The sequence below is a fragment of the Camelus bactrianus genome, chromosome 29 (assembly GCF_048773025.1).
Source record: "Camelus bactrianus isolate YW-2024 breed Bactrian camel chromosome 29, ASM4877302v1, whole genome shotgun sequence".
In the NCBI taxonomy this organism is placed as follows: Eukaryota; Metazoa; Chordata; class Mammalia; order Artiodactyla; family Camelidae; genus Camelus; species Camelus bactrianus.
In genome coordinates, this window is record NC_133567.1 from 18,455,335 (window position 1) to 18,477,400 (window position 22,066).

Below are 22,066 nucleotides of genomic sequence, written 5' to 3' on the forward strand. Positions count from 1 at the left end.
ATTTTTAAGATTTTCTTTTATCCAATTAAAATTTAAAGTAAAATGTTCCTGTTGGAATCAGATCATTTCAGACATAAGAAAACTTGTTATAAGCGTTAAAGGTGGAAACTGGGAAACACATGTCCATTTTCCACATGGCAGTCTTTGGTAGGTTATTGAGTTGTTTGCTGAGCTGAGCAGTGGAGGCACAAATTAAGGCATTGTTAACCACCGCCCCGCCCCCCTGCCCCCCTCCTCAGGAAGGTGTGGCAAGGCTTCAGAAAGGCTGGGACCCTTAGAATGGGTCTTGAAAGAAAAGGAATAATCAGCAAGCAAGAGTGGCAAGCCCTGGATGTGAATGTTATCACTGATCTGAACTTTCTTTACTTCGACTGTCATAGAAAATTAACTCACTTTTAGGATAATATCTTAAAGAACCCTAAGATCTCTCCCACATAGAAAATTTCTTATACAGAGAATGTACTTCTTTCTTACCATTTTGTATGGAGGGGTTGCAAAACGAGCACCAGGTTATTCCCAAACCAGAATAACCGTCTTTGCATTTTTCTCAAAAGCTAATTTTGTGGATCTAAGTGAATACATGTATTTTGATATTTAGACATTAAAAATTGTTGGAATTGGCAATTATCAATGTGTCTACCTATTTTGTTTTTCTTATCCTATAATATTTCCACAGATTCCTTTTGATCAGAATCACAAGTGAAAGATAATAATGTTTAGAAATCAAAGTTTCATTGAGATTGTGAGGTTGTTTTTTGTAATAATTTATAAGAATTGTAATTTAAAAGAATGCTGTCATATCCTTTTAAATTAGCTATATTTTACGGCCCTTGTCGTATCTATAGTAAATTATATTGTAGAAATATATTTTCTGGATTATTTAAATAGGCTTTATTAATGAATTTCTAAATTAATGGAATTCATCTTTATTAACTACCATATGTGTGGCTTTTTCCATTAGGTGATGAAAGGAACACAAAAGATCATATATTCTTTCAGGAGAGAGAAAACATTTTAAAAGTGAAGAGAAAAAATATTTAATAATAATTGTATTTAAAATAAAGTGATAAGATGAATCAGATCAAATAATACATGATACAGGCAATAAAGTGTTATGAACAACCAAAGGAAGAAATATTAACATTACAGGCAAACCTTGGCGATATTGCAGGTTTGGATCTAGACCACCGCAATAAAGTGAGTTGCATGAATATTTTGGTTTATCAGTGCATATAAAAGCTATGTTTGCATTATTCCATAGTCTATTGTGTGCAATAGCATAATGTCTAAAAAACAATGTACATACCTTAATTAAAAAATACTTTATGGGGGGAGGGTATAGCTCAAGTGGTAGAGCGCATGCCTAGCATGCACAAGGTCCTAGGTTCAATCCTCAGTACTTCCTCCAAAAATAAGTAAACCTAATTACCTCCCCCTACCAAAAAAACAAAAAACAAACAAAAATACTTTATTGCTAAAAATTGCTAACCATCATCTGAGCTTTCAGTGAGTCATAATCTTTTTGCAATAGTAACATCAAAGATCACAGATCACTATAAGAAATATAATAATAATAAAGTTGGAAAAATTGTAAAAATTATCAAAATGTAACCAGAAACATGAAGGAGCAAATGCTGTTGGAAAAATGGTGCAGATAGACTTGCTTGACACAGGGTTGGTACAAATTTTCAGTTTGCAACAAACCCAGTATCTGTGAAGCCCAATAAAGTGAAGCACAGTAAAACATGGTCTGTCTTACCTAGAATTATCATGGACTCCACAGCAACTGAGGAGAAAGGAATCAAGGTGCCTCTTGACATTTGAACAGGATGTGGATAGAATCTGGAAGAACTTTCTCAGCAAGAACATGACTAAAAACATGAAGATTGCATGGACAGAGTACCATAAGGGTTGTCAGACTTAAAGTAGAAGATGTGTGTTTCTGGAGAAACATTTACAATAGGTTTGATGAAATGTCCTTAAACTGGTTGTCACTGAAAGTATGGCTTAAAAGAAACACTTCTAGTTTCAGTAGAACTATCTTAATCCTGAAAGGAGTACATTCTTCAGCAAATTCCATGAAAGCTTGTTTTAAAAGACTTTTAAGTCAATCCCTTTGTATAAGGTAAGGCAATATTCCTCAAAGTGTGCTAGGTTAGTGGTTTTTACATACAAGTGGTGTTCTCTACTCAAAATTTGGAAATTCTATTAGTGTTAAACTTTTTTTTTTAAGCTATGAGTTTACAGAGCCTTTAATAAACATATATTATGTAGTATACATACTACATAATATACTTAAATTAATATACTTCTATTAAAATTGTGAATCTCCAGAAGTAAATTTATCTGACCTCAGAGCTGAGAATCCTGAGGTTTTTGTTTGTTTTCTGTTTTTTATTTTTTAGAACCAAAAAAGATTGGGGTTTCTTGGGATAAACTTTAGAAAATGCCGATGTAAAGCATCCACATACACATTTGAAAGAAAATGTTAATTGAGAATTAAAAAGTCTAGCTGAGGAGTAGAAATAATAAAAATGTCAAGTCCAAGACCATTATTAACCAGGCTGCCTTGTCTTTCCTTGCCTTGTTAGTGGCTAGGAAACAAAGAAAAGGGGAAATGCGGCCAACCGTAATTTTTTTCCCAAGCATTTGACACACTGTATGCTAAATAAACTTTTTTGAGTGTGAATTTTCTCCAAAGCTCAATTCTATCATAAACACATGATAAAAGTCAAGGCCAAAAGATTAAAATAAAAATCAAGGAAGAAAATTTTATTAACTTTCAACAAAGCATTTTAAAATATTATTCCTTCTTTTGCCACAATCTCAGAATGTTAAGAATGTTATAGATGGCCTTCAAGGAAATACTTTCAAGGACAGTTTTAAAAGATCCCTTTAGAAACTTAGTATGTCCCCATTTCTATAGCTGATGGCTTACCAACAGCACCAGTTCATCAGGGTGGGGATGTACCACATAGCTGACCATGTCTGGTGGTAGAAAGAAGCATAGCCCACTGAGAAAAGTCCACCTGAAGAAAAGTCTTGGTGAAGTCATTTGCTCCTAAAAAAGTGTCAGTCAACTCCCTTTTCTGGAGTTAATAATGGAAACCAAACAGAAAACATTTGGTTCAATGCCTCATCAAAGTGAATTCTACACAACTGTCTGTACAACTCCATCCAGCTGTCTGTACCCGTGAGGAGGAAATTCCACGTGGGTTGGGGAGAGTGAGAAAGAGATGCAGGATGACACATGAACTGAGAGGAAGGTCCTACATCCACACTTTGAGGATGGCACTGTCTGTAGATCAAATAAAGCCAGTCAGCACTTAACCAGGTGGCTATGAGGCTGTGGTGGCTGTTTAAGAACTCTGGCCTACCTAGAATAGTGTTTTCAGTTCCCTTTATAAGTAAGTGAAGACTATTGGCAAATCTTTCTGGGTCTGTTTAAAAGGAACAAAAAGTTTCTTTTCAAAGACTAAAATTCAGCATAGAAAGTAAAGCACCGTCCTGTTCTTATATAGTTTGGAGGTCCTGGTCTCACGTACATTCTTGGTAATAAGATATTAAAGGTCATATTTCAATGAAAGTGAGAAATCTAATAATTGTACAGCACTAAAAATCTTGTCTTAAAATTTCCTGTTGGGATTCATTAAGTGAATCTGACAGTGTTAATACATAGGCCATTTATTATCAAAGGAGAAATGTTATCCAAAGTAAGCAATTTGTAATACTGTATGAAAATATTTTATATACAGATATACTGTCAAAATTAAATACACAGTCCATTAATTAAAAGGCTAACATATATTATTCTCTTAAAAATATACTTCCCAAATTGCTAACTCATTTAGACAAATTTTATTACATATAAATGACAAGAGTGACTCAGTACTATGGTCTAGCATCCTTAGAACAGATGACTATTTTGTGAAATTATTCTTTATTTTCATTTAAAAACATTTGCTGAATCATTTATTAAAGGCACTCTGTTACACATTCATACTTAATTACATCTCCTGATATCTTCTTGATAAAGGAGTATCTTGGGCCCTTTATGCTTATTGCTTCTTTAAGGTATATGAGTCTTGTTCTCATGGGCTTATCCATATCTCACTGTTAGTGAAACGTTTCCAGCACAGAAGACAACAATTTCCACTCTCGTTGCAATATACTGATGCATAGTGGGCCATAAAATTATTTTGGTCATAATGCAATGTTATTTTTTAATTCTTGTAACCTTTATATACTTCACAGAATTTATATGTCTTCTGGAAATTTTAAACAGGTTTAAAAAGTATTAACGCAACTAATATCTTACATGGATTGCCTTACCTAAGCCAGCTCAGAATCAATACCGATTGATTAATACCGATGTCTGCATATATGTGAAATAGTTTGTTGATTGCAACATTCAGGTTCCTTTGTTTATGTCCATCTTCTAGTACTACAGTAAGGATTTCTCAATTGCTGTAATCCATTTTTACCAGGATGCATTCAGTAACTTCCACGAGGCATTCTACCCTGGAAAATTGCATGAGCAGAGAGATCCTTGGAGTATACAACTTAAGCTCTTAAGTTTTTATATTGCCACTCCATATTTTTCAGTGTTCTTTAGCACCCCTCAAAATTTTATTCCAACAAGTTTTTATCTTTTGTAGTAGTATCTTTAGGAAACACAGGTCATTCAGTTTTTTCTGTTCCTTTACAGATTTATTTTCTTCCTAAAGAAATACATAAAAAAGTTTTTAAGTTCACATTTTTATAAAAAGACACATTTTAAAATATTCAATCTTTCTATCATGCTAGGTTATACCAAAATTTTGGTTTAATTAAAAAGGAGAAGCCTCCATGATATTTTTTTCAACTATTATTTCTAACTATAATTGTGATCACTGATGTGTAGGAAATTCAAGGTTGTTGTGGTGTAAGATCTAGGGTTAAAGAGCTGTCAGGTGGCTGCCATTTTCACCACTGCAGCAGTGGACATAAGAATGCTGTTTAAACATTTGTGAGGAAGGTTTGTTTATTACTCAACTGAGATTTTTTAAATGGAAAAAAATGTATTTTTGTGGAAGAAATAATTCTGAAAATATTTGGTTTCTTTTGGCAAAGATTAATAAGAATCTGCCTGATTGAGCTTGTGCACTCGTCTTCACTAGAGTATTATAGAAGCCTGCTTCATAAGCTAGTTTTCAGCCCCTGATGAAAATTTTAAAAAGGGTTACCTGTACCATATTTACAAAAAGTGGAGAAACAGACACCTCGCATGGAATAGACTTATAAGAGCAGCTGTGCCGAAACTGTTATATTCCTCTGAGTCCCTGGGAAGGGGATGAGTACTGGATAGAGTAATTACTTCATTTAGATAACAACCAATTATTGGGTGTTTTCCAGGTCAGCTACTGTGTTCAGTGCTTTATATACACTATTTCATTTTATCTCCTTAATAACTATGAAATTGATGATCTCATCTTTCCCATTTGAGGAAGCTGATGCTTCAAAGAGGATAAATCAGCTACCACAGTCACATGTCAAGTAAATATAATGACTGGGTCTTGGGCTTGTTTGTCCTATTTTTAGTTTAGTCACAAATTCAGATCTCTTACTTATATATTTAGTAACACTAACACATACCCTTTAAATGATGTATTTCAAAGATTAAAGATTGCAAAGATATATACGAAGGAGGAGAGTTTCTCATATTCTTTTTAATGAGGGTCCCAGGACATCTTTTAAAAATACAAATTGAAGTTTATGTGACTAACAAGTTTGAAATACATAGATGTGAAAATGTCATGACTTCTCAAAGACCAAGAATGAACATTCATTAAAAAGAGAAAGAACCATGATTTTGCCTCTGTAACCCTGGGAACAAAGATGTTATCTCCTTTTTCTAAACTTTCTTCCCGAATTCCCTCAGTCAGAGGTCCTCAATGTAATATTATATTGCTCATGTATTCATTTCAACTCTTCCACTTCAGGTGGAATTCCTAGTTTCCTGAGTCCCAGGGTGTGCAAACTCACCCCACTTCTCTAAGACAAATAAGGAATTTCCATGCTCCCATATATATAGATCAAGTAACAATGCTAATGGGAATGTGAATGGAGAATCTATCATTCTCATGAACCAGGTATGTTCATTTTTCCAAGTCTCATTCTAGTTAATACATCATTTTAATGTTCAATCAGATTTAATTAAGTATTCTGACTTTCATTCTTAAATATTTTCTATATTGCTATATAATTTAGTGTAATACCCAATAGTATATATAAATACATATAAATATAAAATGTTCATATCCTGTTATACAGCATGTATAGTACATTCTGTGAATACTAGTAAAGTAGGTGTAAAATGGGTTCTCATTTTTAATTTGTGTTTCTTTATTAGAGTGGCTTTTTTCTTCATATACTTGTCTTCTGGTTTATTTTCTCCTACTTTGTTCATGTCCTTTGCCTATTACCTATTAGTGTTTTAATTTTGTTTCTTTAAAAAAAATTGATGCTCTGACATTTTCCCTAGCTTCTTTAATTTTAAAATAGTGTTTTCTAAAAATGCAGTTTAAAGGGATCCAATTCTTAGGGGTATCCCCCTTCTCCTTTTACCAACATTATAATGAATATTTTCCAAACCAACCGTATAAAAGGAAACAATACAAAGAGAAACATAAGGAATTAATTTGAGTAAAAATCTGATAAAAAAAGAAAAGTACAGTCACTCTCACCAAATTCTTAGTGGGTTGGGCTTCACCCAGGGAAGGCGGTTTTCTTCCTTTAACCTTAAGAAAAAAGTCACATGTACAGTATTGATTATTAATCCTTTTTTGCTCCTCCCATTAGTGTAATTGCTAATTTTCATATTATTCTCAGCTCACCTAATCTGAGAATCTACTTTAAATTATTTATTATTAGTATGGCAGAATACTAATTTCATTTAGACACAGACTATCAGGGAAAAGGAAGAAACAAGAGAGGCTGGTCTTCTGAATAACCTGGATCTGTAATTTTGCAGGGATGCCCAGCACTGTGTTCAATTGCTGTGAGGTATGAAAAATTAATATAGAAGGGTATACTAACAGAGACAAAACTAGAGTTTTAATCAACATGAAAATAACATTAAGTTGTTAAATCCTGACCATAAATTGTATTAAGCTTTACCCATCAGAAGCAAAATGAAATAAACACAGTAAAAAGCTTATAGCATGCCTAGCTCATGAAGAAAACTCAGTGTAGCTGAATGTCTTTAACATCTTGCCTTATCATTTCAAGAAAAAGGTGGATTGTATCAGGTTAATTTTGTAACAGAATTTTGTTTAATCTCAAGATTTAAATTATTTGTGTATTTTCTTTATCTATAATTAGTTGATTTTGGAATATGGTGGTCCATGCAAACCTCAAAACATGAGAGAAAGAATTGCAAATATACAGCATATTTATAACTGTTAACCCTTCCTAGGCCAAAAGGTGATATTGCTAGTTTGCTCTGCCATCTTCTCAGTTAAGCCCTCACTTGAGGCTTATACTCACCATAGTGTTTCCAATAGTCACTACTAAGCAGTCGGATGTGTAAGCAACATGAAAACGAATTTGCTATTCCTGCATTAGATGGTACAGTAGTCCCCTGTTATTTGTGTTTCGTTCCAGGACCCCCCTGGGTACTCCACTGGATACCAAACTCCAGGAATAGATGCTCAAGTCCCTTATATAAAATAGCGTAGTATTTGCACATAACCTTCACACATCCTCCTGTCTACTTTAAATCATCGGTAGATGACTTGTAACGCCTCATACAATGTAAATACTATGCAAATAGCTGTCAGTGTGGCTCGACAAATTGAAGTTTTGCTTTTTGGAGCTTGCTGGGTTTTTTTAAAAAATGTTTTTGATTCGCAGCTAGTTGAATCTGAGGATGCAGAACCTGTGGACAGCTGACTGTACATCAAATCACTCTAAATAAGGATTAAGAGCTGGTATGCTAGAATATAAAGTCTTCATGAATCTTAAGCTTGGTCTTGAAAGATGCATAGGACAGGACAGATCAGATTTACAGGAAAGAGAACAGCAGAAATTCTATGGAAGGGACTAACATTCATAAGGGGACAAAAACGGAAATAAGCTCAGCAAATCCAAGACACCAAGAGGAGACTGGCTTGCATCAAGCAAGTAACGTAATGATAAATGAAGTGGTCCAACTTATATCATCTTATGGCCTAACATGTATTTTCATCCCCGTCGGTAAGGTCAAAAACAATCTTACCATTTTACCTTCTGTGGGCAAGTACTAGTATTAAAAATTAGGTACTTTGAGATTTGCGGATACTGGTATATATAAAATAGATAAACAAGTTTTATACTCTATAGCATAGGGAACTATATTTGATATCTTGTAGCTTACAGTGAAAAAGAATATGAAAACAAATATATGTATATTCATGTATGACTGAAAGATTGTGCTATAAACCAAAAACTGACACAACATTGTAAACTGACTATACTGCAATAAAAAAAAAATTAACACACACAACCCTTTTCCTATCATAAAAAATGTTAAAATTTTCTTTTAAAAAAATCATGAGAAATCTTTTGGCTTTATGTGGCAGCTGTAAAATTCCTGAAGAAGGAGTAATAATAATAATAGTAGTAATAATAATAAAACACTTACTGAAACCTTTTTAGCACTAAGCACTCTATATAAATTATGCTATCTAACCTTTTCAACATCCTATTATATTTTTCTCCATTCAGTAGATGAAGAAACTGTTCTATAGTCTCAAGATAATGTCTTCCAAATTCTATTTTGTTGTTCATATTTCATAACCACTAGTAGAGAAGTAGGGAAAAAATTAGCCTTATACTTACCAAATCACTGAAGCAAAAAAATTGAAAATTGTTGGACGTAAATATGCCTGTTTTTTATATACAGAGTATTTGTTAAACACATTTGATTACCTGTTTTATGAATTCTTATGTGTACATATATAGATTGAAATTATTAAGACATTTCAGAAATAAAAATTTACCATTTCTCACCCAACTTATCACACTAGCTGCCTTAAAAGTTATCATGGCAATAAAATACGCTTTCATTTATTTATTTATTTTTAATTGATGTATAATTGATTTACAGTGTTGCTGTAATTTATTTTTAGTCTGCTTTTATAAACAATTTACCCTAGCCAAGAGATAAATAGATACTTTACAAGTTGAGACTTTCCTTTTCTAGAGCTGAGTAGATGTATTTCAGCTTCCTTATAAGCACTTAGATTTCTATGCTCATGGATATGATCATCAGAAATGGTTAAGATCCTATCACAGGAGTCGTTTCAAAGTAAACAGTCCTCAGCTTACCTTGCTGCTGCAGTTCAACAGTTGTAACGTGCCCTGTGAAACTCTTGATAGGTGGAAATTGAAATCCTCACTGTTATTCATTTTAGGAAACTGCTTCAACTTTCGAGCAGCACGATATAAAAATGAAGCTTCCTATTACAGAAAAACATCAGAAGGGCTGTGGTTCAAATAAAATATTAAGAAATGATAAGCTTTCCTATGGAGCCTAAAGCCAGCACTGTGTTGCTAAATACTGCCCCACCTCCACCCCACGTTCCTTCTATTCCCCGTAATCACATGACTGACAAGTAACTAGACTGAAACTGCAGCTCCTGGGTGACAGCCTGAAGTGCTTAGAACTTGGTTTAATGATTATCTGACTTTTTTTGTGTGATCTTAACGCTTATGAGTGAACATGTAACAAGTTTATTCAATTTTGAACAAGATAACTAAAGGAAAGTGCTTCTGGAAGCAATGATAATGAAAGGTATGTGTGATTTTTCTTATTGTTATTATTTTTTGCCCCTTTTGATCTATGGGTGAATAACTGTCAATAAGAAAAACAAGTTTTTCAAATATTTAATGTAAGACAATTTTTTAAAAAGAATGTATGGATATACTATTAAATGCCATAACGTTAACTCATCTATTATGAGTTTTTTTAAAAGGCTACTGAATAGTACACCAGTTTTTGCAGAAAGAAATGAAACAAACTTTCGTTGGAAGCTTTGCAAATTGTAGTATTACATTAAATAGAAGTAGTAGTGTTTTGAAGATAAGTAAATATTAAAAGAAAAAAACAAAATGTTTACAACTAAGTTACGCCCATTACTTATGTTTGTGTCTGTGCAAGCAATCACTGACAAGCATTTTCCTGCATAAAAATTTCAGAAATAAGAGATATGTGTCTTTGAATTTAGCAGTTCTTCTAGTATTTTCAAGGTGAAAAATGAAATGCTAAAACTGAAAAGGATATTTATCAAATAAGCATTTATAAAAGTATAAAAGACCATAGTATAACTTAGGAGATCAGTGGGAATTTTCGAGTTAGAACCAAAAAACTATATTATTAATTTAATCAGTATAATTAACAGAGATATGAAAAATATAAGCTTCCATGAAATCAAGCTTGAATGACATATAAACTCCAAATAATTATCATTACCTTATTATCACCACATGAATGTTTTTTAAAAAAGTTAGATTCGTTATTCAGGCAATTGCTATCAAAGTCTATCATGCTGTCCTGTAATAAATAATATAAAATAATATGGTTAAACTGGGGACTTTTCTGATATGTAGTAATTATAAAAATAACAATGTTATAATACCTGCTATTTATATGTGCATTTTAAGGAAAATAACTAGCCTAGCTTAGCTGACTAGGCATGAAGAATAGTTTTCTGTAGTTGAAGAATAAACAAGTACATACACAAACCCTCACATTTTTAGAGCTTCCCCTAGACTCCACAGTTTAATCCCAGAACATGTTGAGAGAATCTGGCTCATTTGGAGAAATAAAAGTACCTATTTAGCAGTTATATTCTATAGGCAAAGTACTATGAATTTTGAAATCATGAAGTTAAGATGCATTTAATAGGTTTTTTGGTCCAATTTCCTGCCACTATCAAATAGCTAAAAATGGGAATTTACATTAGAACGAAGGGAAAGCCTCTTGACATGTGAGAGTAAAGTTGAAATTCATTCTACAGCATTTTTAACAATCCAGTTTGAGGGAGGATTTTGCTGGGAAAGAGTGGGATTGAACAGGTGAATTGTAGGAGTGGGAAGGCAGACTGGCGCTTCCTCATTTTTCTTTTCTAAGGAATGTAATATGAGAAGGTAGGGATTACCTGCAACAAGAATGTAGTTGACATACCAGGAAGAATTTTCTAAGGATTCAGATTCTTTATACACAGGGCTGTACTAACTCTGTCCAGCAAACTAGCAATCCCATGCTGTCAGGGCTTCTAGAAGGACTTCAAGCAATCTTAGTCTATATGCTGTCCTCAGAGGAACAGATAAAAAGTGGAGTAATGGCAGGATTTAATAATGGGCTTCAATATTCCTCTGCCTCCCAGAAAAGTATGCATTACTCTTCTCGCCTGTGCAAAGTATAAATGATCCCTGGGTTTATATATATTATCTGTTTTACCTGTAGGAATTATAGCCTGAACACGTAATCATTCATAACCATTCAACACTTACTACAGGCCAATGTGCGGGGACCTCTGCCAAGCTCTCTCAGGAAACAAAGATAAGAAAACACAATCCCATTTTCCTGTGCCGTTCCATATAAGGGCCGACACTGTATCCCTTAGACACTTCCACATCATTTCCTATCTTTGGAAAAGTATGCTTATGTCAATGGAAGATTTGTTTGTGCCAACCACCCCAGTCATGCTACAAATATCTCAAGTGCTAATGGATATATTTTCTATAACTATCTTCATGTTGCCATGATACACATTCCTGACGAGGTAGTGGAGAATATTTGCCTGTTAAATTATTTTCCTGTTGACTTATATTTAACCCCAAGAACATGCATACACTTCTCTTTAATAAAACATGCATGTCCTTTAATCCATACCATCCCTCAGAAAAAGAAGATAAGCAAATGTGCAGCTAATCTGTATGATATTTTCCAATTTACCAAAAATATTATATGAAAATATGTCACAGAATTAGTACCTATTTCTTGGAGCATTTTAACAAATCACATGACACATGAATATTTGAAAAACCATATTGGTTAAGCCAATGCTCCAGGTATTTAACAAAACTCTTTTTTGGCAGATACAGAAAGGTAATATTATACCAAGTGATTTGTTTGCCAAATGTTTGCAGCAGTAGATAAAGCTGCTACAATATACTTAAAAGGTTGACTCATCTAAAAGTTACAATTATAATTGACTAGTTGACTTTAGCGCATTTTGTGAATAAATTTAACATAAGCATACACGAATGCCAACTACAGTCACTTTCTGAAGTTGTTTTCATTTAAGCCCTATAAGAAAGATGGTTCAGTCTAAGACTTAAAGAATCATAGAGTTGGAAAGAGCCTTGTATATCCATCTTTTGATTTAACAAGTAGTAGAATTACTTTATCAGTAATAGTTTTTATAGGCATCTTGATATATTGGAATATTTCCTCATATTTATTTTGAATATGGAAAACCATGAGAGATAAGCCAAGATCACATGGACTGTGAACTCAGTATTTTCCAGTATAAAACATTGTTATACAAGTTGTTCCAAAATACATAATGTCCTTTCAATTTGTAGAATTACATCATCTTTCATTTCAGCATAGTTTTCTTCTATCTTTTAATTTTTTTCTATTGCATTTGTAGCAGTCTCTTCCTCAGAAATACTATTATATATACAATAGATTTTCTATTTCACTTTTTCTTTTGTACATTTTCTTTGATTTTTAAAAATTCCATTTTTGTGTGGTTTTCTCTAGCATGTCTTCCATATGCCTGTTCCAATGCAGCACTCATTTCTGATTTTTCATTTTTTCTCTATTTCCCCCCAAACCTACAGCTCACTTTCATTTTTTCTATTATCTGTTCTCTGATATTATATTGTTTTTAGCTCTTTTTACTTGAGTTCCTTAGAGAGTGTTAAGAAGAAAAATTTTGACATTTTTTACAACTTTTATGGATAATTAATCTGTGGTCTGAATTCCTCATTTGCTTTATTTATGTATTGATTTGATTATTATGCATTCATCTATTTATTCACTTATTTTAGTAATATCCGTATTTAGTGTTTCCTTTTTGATTTTCTAATTATTTTTTAGAGTGATGTTCAAATAAATTAGATTGTTGTTCAGCCAATATTCAACTCATCCCCTTAAGCCATGGGAGAATGTATTAGTTTCTTACAGCTGCTATAACAAAGGGTACCAAAAACTTGGTGACTCAAAGCAACAGGGTTATTCTCTCACAGTTCTGGAGGCCAGAAGTCCAAAATCAGGGTGTCAGTTAGAGAGTTATAGAGAATCCATTGTTTGCCTCTTCTATCATCTGGGAGCTGACAGCATTCTTTGGTGCTCCTTTGCTTGTGGCTACGTGGCTCCAGTCCCTGCCTCCACCTTCACATCACTTTCTTATGTGTGTGTATGTGGTGTCTCCCTCTGCTTTCTCTTAATGAGGACACTTGTGATGGCATTAAGAGCCCATCTGAATAATCCAGGATAATCTCACCAGGTCCAAATGCTTAATTTAATCACACCTGCAAAGACTCATTTTCCTTATAAATTTCCAAGGATTAGAACCTGATACCTGTGGGTTACCATTATTCAGCCTACTACAGAGAAGATTTCCCTGCCCATTGATGTTGAGTTTAACCAAAAGATTTTGCTGTAGGTAGTGGATATTTGCAGATTGGGCAAGAGCACAGACTTAAAATATACCTGCAACTTGCACAACTAAGTTTGGTCCCTTGCATTCTTGTCTTTCAACATTAGGAGAATAAGCCTGTGGTAGCAGCTTGTGTTCATTACCTATACTGCACAATAAATTATCACAAAATTTAGTAGCTTAAAGCAACAAACATTTTTTATTGCACAGGTTCTGTGGGTCAAGAATTTGGGAAGTTAACTGGCTCTGCATCTTCCATGAAGTTGCAGTCAGGATGTGGGTCATGTCTGTACTCACCTCAGGCTTAACTAGGACTAGAAGATTGATCCACTTTCAAGATGTCTCATTCATCTAGCTATTGGCAGGATGCCTTAATTTCTCCCCATGTGGCCTCTCAATAGGCTTAACTGAATGTCCTTTCAAGACAGCGCTGGCTTCCCCCAAAGTATGCAATTCAAAAGACAGCAAGGAGGAGGCCAGAATGCCTCTTATGACTTAATCTTGAAGTGACACACTGCCACTTTCATTTTAAGTTATTGGTTCGAAGTCCAAACTCAAGGGGAAGAGAATTAAGCTCTCCCTGTCAAAAGGAGGAGTGTCAGAGAATTTTGTGGATGTATGTTAAAACTACCTCCCAGCTGCTCCTCCATCCAGTGACCCAGAATGATACGTGTGGAGGCAATCGACCCCAGCCAACTTGCATACCTGTGAATCTGAGATAAATGCATATTGCTCTCTATATTTTGTTTGTTATGAAGTAAAAGCTGACTGGCACAAAATTATTGCTTTTTGGATTGATTAATTGTTCAAAATGAGGTGGGAAGGTGCAAGGGTAATGGACTGGGGCAGCCAGCACTTTCAGTTCAAGTGTATTGCCTCAGAACACATTCCTAACCAATTGCTGTATTCTCTGTCATAAAGAGACAGTCATCTTCTTAATTTTTTCATGTTTTCCCCATCAGGAGAGATAGTCAGTCTGAGTCACTGTGAATTGTTATGGTCACATGTGATCTCAGTGAGCTAATGTCTATTTACTGACTATAAATCTCACCAGCAGCTACATAACTGATGGCTGTTTCTTTTGTGTTCACCTTCTATTCATTTTGTAAGTCTGGGCCTAAGGACTGGGGTTTTGACCTAGAAAAGAAAGATTCAGTCTCATGTCTTACTATTCTTTGGAAATGGACTTGGTCCCTACAGAAATATTCTTTATTTCTGATCATCACTATCACAACCCATCCATGGCCCAAAGCCTTGTAGCATATAAAGACCCATATGGAGGACATTTTGAAAAGTGAGACTTATTTTTAATGAAACTTGAACTCTGTATGAAATTTGAAATGGTCTATATCATTCTTAGAATCCTATTTCAAATGTTACAAATTTTTGCCATTTTTCAGGTAGCTTCTCAGATTATAGTATGAACTGGTAGTTGATTCCTAGCTTAAATGAAAAGTCATTCATTTATTCTTCGTTCAAATACTTGTTGAATATCTACCATGTGTCATATAATAGTGGAGACAGAACTGTTATCAAAATCACAGATAGGTTCTTCCTTGTAGAAGTTTACTGTCTGGTGGTAAAGACAGATACCCATCCAATAACCACAACCACATCCTAACTTGATAATTGTTATGAATGAGAGTTATATGCTACCGTGAAAGCCTATACAGGACGTATTTTACTTAGGAACTTCAGTAAACGCTCCCCTGAGAAAAGAACTTTAACTGAGATCTGAAGCTTGAGTGAACTAGAGAAAGAGAAAATAGAGGAGGACTGAAGATGTAGAAAACACCATGTATGGCTATAGTTTAGTGGGAGGGAGCAATGGCAGGGGGGCTGCTGGGAGAAAGAGACCAACAGAAAGCAGGTTTAAAGCTGAGAAAGCAACAGAAATCACTGGTTCAATATGAAACCAGAAGGTCTGGAAGAGACTAAATTATGCAGGAGGGGCTTAAGGACATGTTCAGGAGCTTTGTCTTGATCCTAAAAGCAATGATTGTTGACTAAATACCTTTTACAAAGATCATATTAATAGCAGCATGGCGAATGGTCTGGAAGGGTTCAAGAACATATATGTGTTAATATTTAGGAGGCTATTACTTAGTGCTCGAGATAATGGTTTATTGGACTTGGTGGTGGGAAAGACCGTAGAGATAGGTGAACAGATTTGAGAAATATCTAGAAAGCCAATATAACATGATTTGAGAATTAAAGTTAAGGAAGATTGACATACCAGGGATGATTCCTGGGTTTCTGGTGTGTGCAACAGAATACACTGTGTTGCCATTCACTGAGATAGGGAATAGTAGATCAAGTGGCGTGAATAAAGTATGTGCTTGGTCTCAAACAGATGAAGTCTGAGTTGACATTTAGAGATGCAAGAACAGATGCCAAATAGACGTATACATAGAGAAGCCAGAAAGTTAGAAAGAAACCAGGGGATAGATTGTTTTAAGATGGTGGTGATCTGTAGTGCACAATGCCAATTAAAAGGCCAAGTAAGTTGAGTCCCATATAAAATCTATTCACATAAAGAAAGCAAAGCTAAAATAGAAAAATAACTGATAATAGATGGTAGAATTAATGGTGAAACATAAGGTGAAATATTAAGCAGATATGATATTTGTTTTGAGGTAATATTTATAAACAGGGGCATATGCTTATAATAAAACTTATGCCTATAATAAAATCTTTCAAAAGAAAAAGATATTATGTATAAGCATATATTCAAATGTATATGCATATGCACATATATGAGGATTGATTAACTAATCCCCATTTAACTAACTTTCTGAGATAATCAATCCCAATCAAACGTATTGACTAATGCCCACAGTATACAAACTAGCAGTCTAGTTTCTGATGTATTTGTGTATTTTTGCACTCACAATTTGAGTTGCATATGTACTAAGTCAATTCCTTAACACTAAGTTATATTTATTATTTAATTATATCACTTAATTAAATACTATATAAATCAAAGAGATAGTATGAAAACAGAGTTGCTTGTAGGACTTCTAGTTTCCAGTCTGGCACATAAGGAGCTCAGAAGTCACCACTCGATCATAACAACAAATAAAAAGCTAAACAATACACAGTATAGCAATACTACCCATATCCATACAATAATATATCACCTTGTATTTATTATATATTACACACACACACACACACACACACACACACACACACACACACACTTCTCTTTGAAAACAATGCTTGTAAAATAAACTATTTTTAGGGACTTGTTTACTAAGATTGTTCACATAGACCAGTGGAGGAATCAGCAGAAAGTTAACATGCTATCCTTTAAGGACTGCACCTGTGATTAGTCTTGCAGCCACAGTGACTGATTTCTTAAGAAGTTAAATGTTTTTAAATATCATTTAATATCAGCATTCCACCCAGAGGTGATTTTACCCAGAGAGGTGAAAACCAAGATAGGAGTGTAACATTTCTCTTGCCTGTAAAGCGGCCCACCATACACTGAAAGCATGAATTCCAGCCTTAGCTACATCAAACCCCAGACTTTTAAAAAACTGAGACATTACTGACATTTGACATTAGTTTCAGGTGTTCAACAATATATGATATTTGTATATATTACCAAATAATCACCACAGTAAGTCCAGTTTGATAGGTCTGGTTAACATCCATCACTAAACATAGGTACAATTTTTTTCTTGTGAAGGGAACTTTTAAGATTTACTCTATTAGCAGCTTTCAAATAAACAATACAGTATTATTACTATAGTCACTGTGCTGTACATTACATCACCAAGATGTAATCCCAGTTTTCTGGGATTGTTCTGGATCATACCAGAATGACAGCCTATTTGGTTAGCTCCCCCGTTCATTCTTAAAAGTGTTGTGAACAAAAATACTGCAATGTGAGTGAAAATACTGCAGACATATCAGTAAACAAAGAATGCTGAAACCAAGGCATCAGTGGCTGCCACCACCCCCCAGCGGGGACAAGCCTGCAGCCCGGCCTCTGCACCCACTCACAGTGGTGCACTCTGAAGGGACTCAGAATAAGAAAGGACAGGACACTGGCCCTAGATAGCTAGGTGCTTGTCAAAGGAATGAATTCAGTGAGCCCAAATGTTTGCTTCCTCCCATACACAGAAAAGCACTAAATTCTTTAACTTGAGATGCCTGGTTTTCTTTAGATAACAAGTAATCTTTTGTTGTTCCAACTACCTGGTTTTTATTGTAAAGCTCCTATATATCCTAGATCCTCCCCCACCTCTTCAGAGCAGTCCCTCAGAGCGATCTGAGAAGCTGTCATCCCGGCTCGAGTCCTCCCGCCAAATAAAACTAACTCTTAACTTGTAGGCTGCGCATTTATTTCAGTCGACAGTGTTTAAGTTTGGGCAATAAAGTATTTTCTCGCCCTATTTGTACTATGGTATTTTGATTCCGGTTTGCATGATATAGTTTTCCCATCTTTTAACTTTTTAAATTATTTTGAACATAACTTTAAAATGTTCTAATGCCATGTATATTGCTGGCTTGTCATTATTCAAACAACACAGGTATATCATGAAAAATTTTTCAGTTTCTCCCCATTGCCCCCACTAGAATCACCTATCTGAAGTGATTAATATTAGCAGTTTATCTTTAGATTAGAGAATATCTTTCTTGCTTGAAAAACCTATGCATATGTGTAATGTGCATACATGTATACAAAATTCACACATACACATGCATACAGAGGGCTTATGAAGGTACTTTCCTTTACCATTTAAAAAATAATATAGTATATACATTATTCTTCAACTTGGTTTGTATTATTTTCACTTAATATTATGATCATCATTCTAGGTCAAACACATCTAGAACAGTTTTTCCATAGCTGCATAATATTCTATATTAGGTATATTATTCCAAGGTTTAGTCCACACTTCTCTTACTGATGAACAAGGTCAACATTTGCTACAACAAGCAATGCTATAATAGACGTCGTTGTGTGTGAATGTGTGTGTGTGTGTCTATGTGTATATTATCTCCTTTTACATAAATGTTTGTATTTTTATAGAATTGGTTCCCGTAATGAGATTTGCTGAAGGAAATGGTATATTCATTTAAAAATCGTGATGTTTGGTAAAAACGATTCACGCTTCCACTAGCAAATAAGGGAGCCCATTTTGTCACATCCTTGCTAGCACCAGATGTCATAAGCCTGTAACAATTTTACCAATCCTGATATGTGCCTCATTATAGCTTAAATTTGCATTTCCATGACTACTAAGGGATTAGCATCCTTTCATGTTAATCGACAATTTGCATTTCCTTGCCTGTGAATAGCCTGTTCTTAACTGTTTTCTTAGGTTGTTTGTCTTTTAATGATCAGTTTCTACATTTTACAGTAAGAATTTTTTTTTTTTAAACTTTGCATGTTTCGTTTCAGGAGTATCTCTCATATAATGTATTTTTTTCATACAATTAGTCCTACTTAAGTTCAGAGTTTAAAATAATTTATATTTATTGTCAGGTATTCATTACTATTTCTTTATGATCCTTTTCATTTGTTTTGTAATTTTGGTTTATAAAGAAGAATTCTTTTGAAAGTGTTTTCCAAAAACTTAAAATTTCGTTCTCTCTCAATAGAAATAGTAAACATATCTATTGGTCATTCTGCTATAAGAAAAGAAATTTATCATTTTGTTTACTTCCTCTCAGACCTTCAGTAACCACATGGTTGAATTTTAGTTTTTAAGTGAAGCATATTATTATTGTGTTTCTGTTATTACAATAATTAGACATCACTAAATAGTTCAATATTTAATGGTGGTCATTTTATATCACCATTCCTCTATTACTGATGTTTATTAATATCTTGTTTGGCTGAACTAATCTGAGGGTCAGTTTTTGTTGTTACTGTTTAAGATACGTAAGTTGTATCCTTACTGAGATTTGTGTATCTTTGTGTTCTTTGGCACATTGAATAAAATTTCCTAGGACTAGGATTGTGGATTCATGCCCTTGCAATCACAAATCAAAGTAGAAATTGGTCAACTAGAGATAAAAATTGGTTAAAAAAAAAAAGTAGGGTAACTTAACTTTATTTTTCTTTATTGGAAACACTTTCTCTTTATTCTTCCAGAAAGGATGCTTGTTGAAAAATTTCTCCTTGATTTCTCCTAGTGTTTGTCTCTTGTTATTATTGTTGATATATAATCAACAGACTATATATATATATGTGTGTGTGTATATATATATACATATACATATTTTAATACAGAAATATATCTCAACTCTGGAATTGTTCCGTCTTTTTCATTTGTTATATTTTCTTCAGAATCATTCATTATTCATAGATTAGCTCTCTGGACTCTATGGTATCAATTACCTTCTCTTAATTATACATATCCATACATACATAGACTAATAAGCATATATATATTTTTGGGGGTGTTGGGGAGGGAGATAGGTAGAAGGAGATATATATATATATAGTTGTATAAAGTCTTTGCCTTTTCTTTTTGGGAAACTTTTACATGTGTGTCTATGCAACGATTATAATATAAAGTCACTCTTCTTTTTTATACACACATTATCATAACAAAAGCCTTTAACTTCCTACCCTCTGAAGATGAACTCCTCTCAAAGTGCCATGTCATTTCTGAAATTTCCCGTGGTTTATCTCATGGGTGCTCTGTGATAAACTCCTCAGATTCTTCCTTTTGGTCTCCTCGACCTGCTGACAGGAGCTGCCTCTAGGGGTGGTGACCTTCATGAAATCACCACTTCTTTCGTGTAAAGCTGTTTCTCTAGTGACAAGCAGGAATGTTTCCCTCCAGCTGTGGAGAAGGATCATGGCCTTTACTATGTCCAAGTCATTTTTCTGGCTGCTGGAACTACTTACACGCCTATTTTAATGGACATTGTGGTTTTCTTTCCACATCTTACCTCTCCCTCCTGTCTTCATTATTGTGCAGTCAAATGGGCTTTTTTTAAATGAAACTTAAAGCCACTCCTACCTCTGGGTTGGGCTTTGAGTGGTCTAAGACTTAGATACCACGTCGATAAGAGTTATCCCATCTTCCCTCCTAGGGCAACTGCCTCAAAAAAACCGAGGTCTAAATAGTAATCACTGCCTTGGAGTTCTACTGGCATAAGGATTGTTTCATAGGTAACCCAACGTGAATATAGTTAGCATCTTGGTTAGTGAGTTATAGGCAAAAGAATGTTCATTTTTATGGATCTGAAAGAAGCAAGAAACCCTGGTTGCTACTGATAGGCCACAGCTTAAAGCCAAACGACTCATGGTGATACAGTTCTCAGAGCTTTCTGAGATGCTCTTCCTGGGTTATAATCCTCAAATTTGACTCTAATAAAATTTTCTATTTCTTTCTTAGATCGACTGATTAATTTTTCATCAACATATCGCAGAAATGTCCTCTTCTTAGAATGATTGATGATGTTAAACAATACACAACACCACAACAGTCACCAAAACCATTACACCGCATAATCCCAGACAAAGCGAGTTCATAAATAGGTGGGAAAACTAATGATAGGCAAAGCTACCACACAGACACAGGTTCGCCCAGTTACAAAGCCCATGCTCTTTCTACTACACCACGTTTGCCATCGAGGTAGTGTGAGCTTCCAAAGGGACCTGCAGTGGCAGAGTGTTTGGATCTGAAAGGATGCCAATCCTTGCACTCTTTTCCAGAGTAAACTTCCCCCAACAAATATCTTGAGCCTCGTGTTAAGTCCAGGTAACCAGTCAAGATTCCTTTCCCTTGCAAAGAATTCACCCTGTCAGTGGATATCAGCCAGGAACAATCCACTCTTTCATAAATAATCTAATATCATGGGACCTCAAGAAATAAGAGGTTGGTTCTTAATCTCATTCCACCTAGAAAACTGTATATAGATGTGTAATTATCTCCTCCTTAGCAATCAGTTGTGCATAAAAGAGCACATTGGATTTGTAGAATTTATGTAGCCATAAAAGAAGTTCTACTAGTCTTTTATTTTTTAATTAATTAATCATTTTATGCCATTCTTTTAAAATAGACTTCACTTTTAAAAGCAACTTTTGGTTTACAGAAACACTAGAAAAACAGAGAGTTCGCATATATCCCCACCCTCCAACCACTGTTTCCTGTATTATTGATGTATTGCATTAGTATGGTAGCTTTGTGACAATTCATCACATCAATATTGTTACATTATTATTAACTGAAGTTCATAGTTTATATTAGGGTTCACTCACTGTGCTGTAAAGTTCTATGGGTTTTGACAAATGTATGTCATGTATCCACCATTAAAGTGTTATATTGAATAACTTCACTTCTCTAAAAGTTATCCTGAGCATTACCTAGTAATCCCCACCCTTCTTCCCCAATGCCTAG

The 22,066-nt window shown here is 34.3% G+C and overlaps 1 protein-coding gene and 1 long non-coding RNA gene across 6 annotated transcripts in view; one reads left to right on the forward strand and one right to left on the reverse strand.

Annotated features, from left to right (window-relative positions):
• Positions 1-1,021: 1,021 nt before the first annotated feature.
• Positions 1,022-22,066, reverse strand: part of IL7 (interleukin 7) — a 43,208-nt gene continuing 22,163 nt past the window's right edge. For 2 of the 4 annotated variants that reach the window (XM_010951596.3, XM_074355039.1), the window contains 4 exons: positions 10,493-10,573; positions 9,349-9,480; positions 6,726-6,779; positions 1,022-4,721 (listed from right to left, as the gene is read on the reverse strand). In XM_010951596.3, the coding sequence (XP_010949898.1) occupies positions 4,602-4,721; positions 6,726-6,779; positions 9,349-9,480; positions 10,493-10,573 (387 nt within the window). In that variant the 3' untranslated portion in view covers positions 1,022-4,601. The remainder of the gene's footprint in view (positions 4,722-6,725; positions 6,780-9,348; positions 9,481-10,492; positions 10,574-22,066) is intronic. The other 2 variants (XM_010951588.3, XM_074355038.1) reach the window with 2 other exon arrangements.
• LOC123615789 (uncharacterized) overlaps positions 9,674-22,066 on the forward strand; it is a 160,442-nt gene continuing 148,049 nt past the window's right edge. For both annotated transcript variants that reach the window (XR_012503205.1, XR_012503204.1), the window contains exon 1: positions 9,674-9,814. This is a non-coding gene — a long non-coding RNA (uncharacterized LOC123615789). The remainder of the gene's footprint in view (positions 9,815-22,066) is intronic.